The 10299-nt window shown below is 51.7% G+C and overlaps 1 protein-coding gene across 1 annotated transcript; it reads right to left on the bottom strand.

Moving 5' to 3' along the window:
• Positions 1 to 5451: 5451 nt before the first annotated feature.
• LOC127022552 (galanin receptor type 1-like) lies at positions 5452 to 7924 on the bottom strand. The gene is made up of 2 exons (XM_050906183.1): positions 7917 to 7924; positions 5452 to 6781 (listed from the first exon to the last, which is right to left on the bottom strand). Exons 1-2 carry the CDS (start codon positions 7922 to 7924, stop codon positions 5452 to 5454), a joined length of 1338 nt encoding a protein of 445 aa, XP_050762140.1.
• Between the last annotated feature and the right edge of the window lie 2375 nt (positions 7925 to 10299).

The raw sequence follows: 10299 nt of genomic DNA, 5'->3' as shown, positions 1-10299 counted from the left end.
AGCTGTCTTAGTCAGGATGCAACGAGGTGAGAGGGAAAAGGTTGGGCATAGAAAACATTTAAAATCAAAGGTCACATTGCAGCTCCATGAGACTTCTCCTAAGAGAAGTCCTAGGATAATCACAAGGTAATCAGTGCCCCCTGCTCTGGCAGTCCTGAGCCGGTGTGCTCAGGCACTGATTTCTTCAGGGGGTTTCTTGCAATCGGCAAGAGACACCAAACAGGAAGACTCTGGTGTAGATTCCTCACTTGGAAAAATGTTCTCTGCAAGTGCTGCATCCATCTTTATTGCTGAAATATTTTAAAATTATTATTTGAATAAAATATTAATGAAAGAATTGAATTGATGACTGCCTCACAACCTTTAGTGAGCAGGAACCCTTGTAAGGTAGAAAGCAGCATCCTTCCCTCTCCAGATCAGGCGTTTATCCTAGTGTGGCTCCTCCTGTGCCCCAGACCAGGTTTTCCCAGTTGTTTCAAGCTAAGAGTGAAAAAATCCCTAAATCAGGGCAGCCAGGAGCCTCCATCACGGGCTGGCAGGGAAGCTTGGGGCTGGGCAGTCGCATGAGACTGCATTGACTTTACAGCTGCATTGTGTCAGTTCTGAGTCCTGCGACTTTGCCTAAACATGTTTAGCAGGCAGAGAAAGCAACTACTGCAATTCCTGTGCCCCTGGGGCTGACCTAACCAGTAGTCATTCATTCCCAGAAAGTTTGGGAAAGTCTTATACGATCCCCATGTGTGCCAGGCGAGCAGTACTTTCCTGGAGGCTGACTCTTTCCCAGAGGGCTCCAGCGATCTCTTTGGTTGTACCTGCTCATAGGTGCTCTTTTATTTCTTCTTCTAGCAGCCGCTGGTGATTTATTTTCATGCTGAATATAATCACAAAGGTAAACTGAGCTGCGCTGATTTTTCCTAGAAAATTCATGCTGATAGTTCTCTGGTTCTTTACAAGGGCATCACAATGCACTGGAAACCCAGGCACCTCTCCCCATTCTTTTAGATATTTCAAGTCAGGAGCGCTCAGGTGTTTGTGTATGGGATGTGCTGTGGTGGAGGGGTGCGGGAGGAGACACGGGAGCCATGCTGGAGGCTGCTGATGTTGCAGGTAACTCACCAGCCAGCTTCCATCCTAGTTTGAATCCCAGCATCGATAAGTATGATACGTAAAATATCAACAGGCAGGAGTTTCCCTTTGGAGGAGATTCTTCTTTCTGGGATGCTCAGGGTTGTTGCAGTGAAGGTGCTGACCCACCAAGAGGGCTGATGAATATTAGAAGAGGGATGGATCTGTTATTTCAGTTGTGTTGCACTGGAGTGGGCACTGTGCACCCTCCGCTGGGACTGCTCTCGCTCTGCAAGTGACTGAGTGTGCGTTTCTCAGCCTGCGCTGTGTCAGCGTTAATGTGTCCTACCTCTAGATGACTGTGTCCTGCAAAGTTTTACTGTTGATCAAATTATGCCAGGTCTGAAATCATCCCCTGCTCTCCCCCTGCTCTTTGAAACAGGACTCAGGCTAATGTGGAGGGGTTTTTGCATAGGGATGCAAGAACAAGGGTACCGAATAGACCAAACGGTGCTCAGCCCAGCATCCTGCTCCCAATGGTGGCCGGTAGCACGTGTCCTGGGAAGGAGCAAGAGTGGAAGTTATAGGTTATGTACCTAATGCTCTCTAAGCCAGAAGTTTTATCATTGTTTTTAATAGCTCTTGATGGCCCTTTCTGCTGCGAACAGTCTGGTCTCCTCTTGAACCCTTTGTATTGCTTTCAGCCCTCACCACCTCCTCTGCCTGAGCTCAGTGGCTGCCGCGGTGTGAGAAAAGGTGCTGCCTTGCCCTTACACATGCTGTCTAATCGTTTCACTGGCTTCCTCTGAGCATTTTATTATAAGAAATAGTGATTCATCATTCTCCATATGAGGGCTACGTACCAGTTGTGATTGTATGTACCTCTATGATACCTCGTACGAAAGATTATCTTTTTTCGTCTCTCCAGTGGTTCACAGGCAGAAAATAAACCTGTGGCATCTTTGAGACAATACTGACAGTACAAGAACAGATCATGGAATATTCCCAGAGAGAGTTACTGAACAGTAACTCTCTGTAAGTCCTTACTGCAGCAAAGGGTTTCAAGTAAAGCCGGTTTAAACATCCTATTTTGGTAATGTGGTAAAATGCCTGTATTGATTCAAACGGCAAAGCAGAGAAGAAAGACCCATGGGGGGAAGAGTGGGACTGAGATGCATTAGCAGCATTGCTGCGGGAAAACATTGTCCTCGAGACATCTAAAATTCACATTTCCAGTCTGCCTGGGTGCATTTAGAGAGAAACACATTTCCTCAACCACATACTGAGTGTGAGATGTTTGGCTTGAGCTCCTTTGAGGAAACCATCTGTGTTCACCAGCCAGAGCCGTGTCTGCTCGTGATTCCTTGAAGGGCCAGGAGTCCCTTGAATGCCTACAAAGTGCCTGCCATCTGAAACAAGGAGCTTGTGTGGCCTGGGGGACCCTCACATTTCTTCTCAGCCCTAAATATAGAGATCTTTTATCAGCTAGGAGGGGGAAAAAAGCCACTTTCCCAAATGCCGAGGTTTCACCTCACTTGGAGCCAGCCTGAGTCACCCAGGCACTGCTGCATTACACAGACCTGTTCAGGTTAATAAAATCACTGCCAGATCCTGGGCAGCTCGTGAGATGCTGTGTGGCTTTCACATTGACGTCACTGCTTCTCATTTACCCTTGGGTGATAGTGACCAAAATTCATTACTACCTGGCAGCTGTCGGGTGAGCCGTGCAAAATAAATCAGCGTTCTCCGTAGCAAACAGGTGTCTGCAGCACAAAAGGAGCCATTCAAATCAGCAGGGCAGGAAGGGATTTTTCATCAGAGGAGTGAAGACATGAATGAGTCGTTAGAGTGAGGGGAATTCGCAGGCAAAGAGTGATAACGGTGAGAGGCAGGGGGAGATTTTGCTACAGAAACAGCGGAGAAGCGGTTGGAGCGTGGAGGCTAGGGGGAGAGAGACCAAGGGAGACAAAGAGGAGTTAAAGTGAGCAATTCAACTTTATTATAGGAAAACAGAAACACTGAATGAAACTGGAAAATACATTTAAAAGTGTGAAGAGGAGATGACCTTGCCCAGTGGAAGTGGCCCTTGCCACAGTGTGTCTTGGTGATCAGGAGCGCTGGTGGGGCTGGAGAAAGGCATGGGCATCTGCATCAGGAGGGGAAGGCACAGGCATGTTCAGGAGAACACACAGTCCCCGGTATTTCTGCCTCCGTGGAGGGTACAGAGACTTTCAGGGCAGGACCCAGGCATCAGCTCATCAACTGAGAAAAAAAAATTCTCCTCTGGGATACTTTAAAATGTGGATTTCTTGCACCTTTGACTGCATCATTTGATCCTGGCCATTTTCAGAGCCAGGGCACCACATGGGACGGAGCTGGTCTGGCACCTCCATGGTCCTTTCATTGCGGTTTATTCAGGGCAGGATTAAACACATTGGTCAGGGCAACGTAGGGAAGTTTCAGTATTGTGTCACATCTGGTCTGGGGCTGGAGGACATCTGTTTCCAGGACCTGGAGTCAGTGGGCATTCGGAGCAAGCTTTTAATGCTCCTCAGCCTGGCACATTTTGCCAGCTCTAAAAATATGCCTTGAAAGAGGAAATAAAATCTTCACAGGCTTTTCTCCACAGCTAGTAAAAGATCAGGCAGTAGGTACACTCCCATATCACCTGCAGAAATGCAGATGTTCTCATTTCCCAGCCATTTCTCACCCAAAGTAAATCTGGGTAGTTGTAATGTCTTTCTCATTCATGCAAAAAGAGAATACAAGTTGTGGATGGCACTGCCTGTTAAGGAGGAATCTTTTGTTTTCCAGGCAGATTATTGTTAACATAAAATGTTATTGAGCGATCATTACAAAGGTGGGAATACTGTTGGGCTGAATGGCTCTTTTTCGTCTCTATTTTTTTGTGAGCAAAAGGCTCCCTAGAAGGCAGGAGGATATTATTTGAAACTTCGATTTCCCAGAACATCATTCCCTTGTTCAGTAATAAAAAAAAGCCTCCAGTCATCAAAAGCCTGAGTTCCATTAAATGCAAAATCCTCTCCCAGGAAGGCTGCTGTGTTCATTCTAGGGCTTGCTAAGAGGAGAGCCCTGCTGCGCCAGGCGCTGGTACACGAGTAGCTGGGGCACGGGCTCTTCTGGCATCAGGAGACGGTGTGCATCCCCTCACACTTAGCATTGGGTAGGCACAGGAATGGGGCTGACCTCTAGTTTCATTCCAGCCTTTTGGGTCTTTGTTGTATTTTTTTCCTCCCACTTGTTGCCTGGTCTGATGTGTTTTCACTTAGATCATTGGGAGAAAGGTTTCCTTTCTTTATGAATACAGATCCAGTGCTCAGTGCAATAGAATTCTCAAGCTTTAGTGGGGCCTTTCGATGCTAACCTAATAAAAATATACAATTTATTTATCAAAGCCTCCTTTAAAGGAGATGATAGAAGAAATAGGTTTTAACCTACTTCTGATCCTCGGGAAGAGCAAGCACTTTGATTCTCTCCTTCCCAGACAAATAGCATTGCATTAGTTGGTTCTGATTTTATTAGCTATAAACCACTTTCTATTTCTGTTTTCACATGCCATTGACTTTGCTTGGTACAGACACAGCTGAACAAGGGCTGGTTTTTCAAGTGCAAATCATGGTAATAGATGCCCAGTTCTTTCCACTCCACCCGCAGGAACATAGCTGTAAGAAAGAACGCTGATGCTCAAAGAATATTTTCCTACTGCATTTCCTAAATCAACTCCGAGGCCATGTTATCCCTTCTGAATTCCCAAATGTGGAGTGGTGGTGGTTGCTTTAGTACTTCTGGCACTGTCTCTTCACATCAGGAGAATTTATTTGCATGGAGGAGTGAAACAATACGATCAGACAATGAAATCTCAAGTGGTAAAGTGTGTGAAATTCTCCACTACTATTACTTTTTATGATGCTGTTTCTAGCATTTCTTCACTGCTTGCAAGGACAACTGGTGGATTTGGAGCAGAGAGTGCCTCATATCACTGCGCTTTATCAGCATGGGGTGAGCAGCAGCAAGCAGTCAAGTCATTGCTGCATCCAAACGGCATCTCTGCATCCAGAGATGGAGCTGCGGGGAGAGCTCACTCATTGGGAAGTTGATCTATCTAATTATGACTGTCAACTGGGCAACAGGCTACACATCTAGCTGTCCCCAGTAAAAATCATTTGTCTTAAAACTTGATCTGAGTTAAAATATGTCATCTTTTTCTCTCATTATTTGCTTCTTTCCCTGTCTCAGTATTTTTGAACTGGCGGTGGGAGTGATTAGAAGAAAGTTTTTTTCCATCATTAAAATATCTGGTTCAGAAAGACCTCTAAAGAGTCATTGAATGCAGATGAGGGTATGAGGTGCACTTCCTGAGCAGAATTACAAGGAAGTGTTCTCACTGGAGACAGTGTTCAGAGGTGGATGCTGGCAGGAGTTCAACCGTCCACACTTGTTCTTGCGGCCATGACCTCCCTGACATCTTCTGCCCATGACGGGGGTGGCAGAGGGTCCTTTCCTTGCAGGCTCCATCGAACTCTGGTAAGAGAGCAGCTCTGGGACCGAGGAACGGGTTGTCCCTTCGGACAGAGAGAAGTTAAAGAGAGAGACCATTCTTTGGTGGTATTTGCTCTTCATTTCCTTGGCTGACCTGTAGAGGTTCCCAACAAAGCAGTAGCATATAGGGTTGAGACTGGAATTGGTGAGGCCAAGCCACTGGGCAAAAGGTCTGAGCTGCAGGATCCAAGGAGAAGGAGTAACATCCTGCAAAGATTTGGGGATGTTGAAGTCAATCCAGATGTCCATCAGGTAGACGGGCAGCCAGGAAATTGCGAACAGCAGGACCAGGGCCACCACCATCTGCGCTACCTTCTTCCGGATCTTCAGCCTGGAGGCTGGCAGAGATCGGTTCAGGGCAGTGCTCTCCTTCAGCTGGCTGCTGCGGCTCCACAGCCGGCGCACTGTGAGGAAGCAGATGACCATGTTGAACAGGACCGGCAGGCAGTAGAGGGCACAGAAGAGCAGAAAGTTGTAGGCTTGCTTGAGCCTCTCCTGAGGCCAAATCTCCCTGCAGATGGAAAACACCAGAGGCAAGCCCTCCACCACCCCAATCTCATCCCGTTTGTTCATGAAGATGAGGGGCATGCATATCCCTGAGGACAACAACCACACCACCAGGATGGTGCTGAGGATCCTCTTCTGGGTGAAGAAAGACCGGGCGTTGAGTGGATTGTGCACGCTGTAATACCGGTTCACACTGATGACAGTCAGGCTGAGGACGCTGGCAGAGACAGAAACAGCCTGGATGAAGGGCACTGCCCGGCAGAGGAAGTCCCCGTACACCCAGGCTTTGTAGATGAGGTTGCCCACGGTAATGGGCATGCAGACGCACACCACCATGAGGTCACACACCGCCAGGTTGATGAGGAGGCTGCGGGTGGCACTCAGGCTGGACACCCGGCTCCGGCGCTTCCGGGTGAGCACCCTGATGGACATGATGTTGCCCACGAAGCCCACCACAAAGGACACCAGGTACATTGCCGTGAGGCTGATGGTGACGGGCTCCTTCACGAAGAGGAAGAGCATCTTCTCTAGCTCTTCCCAAGCCAGCTCCTGGCTCCCATTCCAGAGCCCGCCTTGGGTCTGGTTCTCCTCCTGCCAGAGCTGCAGAGGGCCGGGGGGGGCCCCGGGGGCGGGGGGGAGGAATTCATGGCTGAGCCCCCCCGCCGGGCACCCCGGGCTAACGGGGCAGAGCCTGCCGCGCTGCCCTGAGCGCTCCTGGCATGTTTAGCTGGGACCAGCCACGCCTGCAAAAGAGGGTGCAGAGAGAAGGGATGAGGCGCGGGCTCCTGGCAATGTTTTCCCTTCTCGGGGAAGGTGCCGGGTCAGAAATGGCTCCTCGGCAACTTAGTTGAGAGGCGGCCGTGAGCGCTGGGGAGGGCGGGCTGGGCAGCGCGGCGCGGCGCGGCTCCGCGGGCACCGGCCCGGGCAGGGGCGGCGGAGCCGGCGGGGAGCTCCGTGCCCGGCCGCGGGGAGACGGCGCCTCCGGGGCGGGGGCGGGGGGGGTGGAAGGGGAAAGGAGCCACGGTCCCCCCTGCACCCCGGGAGAGCGGCCCCGGCCGCGGCCCGCCGCGACTCCCCTCCCTCCCGGGAAAGTTGCGTGCCCCGCGGCCGCGCTGCCGGTCCCCGGTCCCGGGCTGCCCCCAGATCCCCGGTTCCCCCCCCTCCCCGGTTCCCCGGTCCCCGGTTCCTCGATTCTCCCCCGGTCCCGCGGCGCGGTGCGGCGGCACTCACCGGGCGGAGGGCGGGCAGCGCCGGGCCGGGCTCCTCCCGCGGGCGGCTCCGCCGGCGGCTCTGCCGTGTGCCGGCAGCGCAGGACCCGCTGCCACACGCACGCACTCGCACCCACGCACCCACGGCACCGCCAGCCCGGCGCCCACCCTGCGCGCGGCTGCCACCCGCACGGCCCCTGCGCCCCGCGCACACCGCGGCGCGCACACACGCGCACACACGCACACACTCACACGGCGCTGCACAGGCACACAGTCCTGCACGCACGCACAGCCCTCTTCACAGACCTGTCCTGCAACCCCCCGAACACACACACGCTCCTGCGTAGTTGCCCTCAGCCCTGAATGCGGACCCCCGACAGACACCCCCCCCCCCCACATAACCCTCCCCAGCACACACGCACGTTTATAGACCCCCCTACACGCACACACGCACTCTGTGCGGACTCCCCTTGCAAACACTTGGCTGCACGCACCTTTCTGCAGGTGCCCTGCACACCCCTCCCTCCCTCTGCACACACACAGGCGCCCTGCGCACGCATGCACCCACTCCCACACCTCTGCATGTTCGCGCCCGCTTTGCGCTCCCCCGACCCCTCCTGCTCACACCCTCCCCGCACACGCAGGTACGGCTCAACCTCTGCACCCCCCTTTGCACCCACACACGCGCACCCTGTGCACACACACGCACTTTGCACACCCCTACGCCCCCCTCTTGCCCTGCCCTGCAGAGGACCTCCGCTCTCCTCCGCCGAGAGCGCTGCTTGGGTCCGGTCCCTGCCCGGGCCGGGCCGTGCTAGGCTGAGCCGAGCCGTACCGAGCCTTGCCGAGCCGGGCCGTGCTAGGCTGAGCCGTGCCGTGCCGAGCCGTGCCAGCCGCCCCTCCCGCCGGGCTCCGAGTGCCCGGCCGCCCGGCCGTGGTGCTGAAGGGACAGCTCCGCGTGGGCCGGGCAGGGAGCGGGCAGGGAGCGGGCAGGGAGTGGGCAGGGTCTGGGCAGGGACCAGGCAGGGCAGGACCGGGCAGGGAGCGGGCAGGGAACAGGCAGGGATCGGGCAGGGTCTGGGCAGGGACCGGGCAGGGACCGAGCGGGGACCAGACAGGCAGGGACGTGCATGTGGTTCGCCGGACTCTTTCTGATGTTCCCCTCTCCTTCTCCTCTCTGGGGGTTCCCTGGGCTCGGCTACAGCAAGGCAGGGAGGTACCCAGGCACTTCAGTGCTTACTTCTACTCTACCATCAAATCCACCCTCCTTCTGTGCTTTCCAGCAGAGGCCGGTACACCAGTGGTTAACACCACAGCAGGTATTGGTGGGAACCCACTCGAGCAAGGAGCACTCCAGAAAGAAATCCAGCATTTTGTCTTTTCTCTTAAACTGAAGGAATGGGAAGAATGGGTCATGGAAAAAGTCACTTGAAAAAGTTAAAGGGCTTGGTTGGGGAACAAGGTTGGTTTGTAAAATGAAGCTTTTGACTGAACTCAGGTACTCAGACTCAGGTACTTCTGATCTGGTACTCAGATGATGCCAGTGAATCACAGGGGAAAATGTTTGACAAGAGGAACTGATACCTCTGCCTGAGGTGTTTATTTTTTGTTTTCTTTCTTTGCCTTCTCTGAGAAAGAGCAAGGTAACAAATACAGCCCAGGTGGAGGCTGTTTGTCACTCAATGGTGAATGCCCTTGATTTCAGTGGGAAATTCTCCATCCATTTTAGTCTATTTATGTGAAAGAAGAAAGTAAATATTTTTGGTCAGCCCTACGTGAAATGAAAGAAAGATCAGCAGTGGAACCACATTTGCAGGGGGGAAATGTGATCAGCGTATAAAGCTCTTCTGCATTAGAATGCATTTGCTTAAAGCATGTGACTGCTTATTCCCTTATAGTTTTATGTATGTGTATTTATAGATCTCCAGGGACAAACAACTTCTACAAACTAATTATAGTGTGTTGCCCAGAGCACAAGGTACACATTACTCTATGCAGTGAAATGCACAGATTCTCTCATGGATACCTCAAATCTGCTGCAATTTCACAGCTGCTCCACAAGCAAATAGATCTGTTGCAAACAGGCAGCTACACAGGCCAGGGTCGAAGCTAGCAATTGGAAATCTCCACGCACGCAAGCCCTTGCCAGCCACTGCCCAGCCTCCCCAAAGCAGACCTGCCATTACACACAGAAAACAACAGAACGGAGGTGTTTAAGTCAACAGTTTTAGTAGGGTATTAACAGAATACAAGAGAAGAGAGTGAAGAAATGTGCCAGGGCTCTTTGAATGTATTTCGTCCAGGTAGTTACCTTCCAAATGTTCAAGCTAATAAATACAGTTAATGTCTTTTTTTCTCCCCCATGCACTTTATTTGTAACCCACATGATTTACTGCTAAGGAGCCTTTAGGGCTTAAAATACTAGACTAGACTACTAAGTTGATCAGTGGTTCGATATAATTAGAATGAATCTGGTTTTGCATCCATTGACACAACTCACAAATGCCAAGTCATCTCTAACAACAAATAACAAATCTATATGCTGTGTACAGCCGATGGAGAGGACAGGGGCATTGATTATAATGAGTTCATTGATTCTAACAAGTTCAAAGTCACCAGATAACTCAAGATGGGGAATCTCCAACAAAAAGAAATGCCGTACCCTTTTCACCTTGGTTCCCCTCTTATGGAACAGCTTTGGAGTGGAAGCTAAATAAAGCCCACTGGAGACAAGAGCCATCCTTCACCAGCAAGGGTAATGGACTGGACTGTGACCGTACAGCAATGTACATCAGAAAAAACCCACTGGTCTCACCGGAGTTACAGCTGTGAAGAACTGACCTGAGAGGAGTGAGTCAGCCACTTTGGGGCTTTGCCAGAATCTCAGAAAAACTCACAACAGCTCCCAAGCCTGCTATGGCTGCCCAAACCTGCGCTGCCCACTGCTCATCAGAGTCCC

Source organism: Gymnogyps californianus, chromosome 15, assembly GCF_018139145.2.
Source record: "Gymnogyps californianus isolate 813 chromosome 15, ASM1813914v2, whole genome shotgun sequence".
Lineage (NCBI taxonomy): Eukaryota > Metazoa > Chordata > Aves > Accipitriformes > Cathartidae > Gymnogyps > Gymnogyps californianus.
Note: the sequence above shows the minus strand (reverse complement) of the source record. Positions and strands in the feature narration are given on the sequence as shown.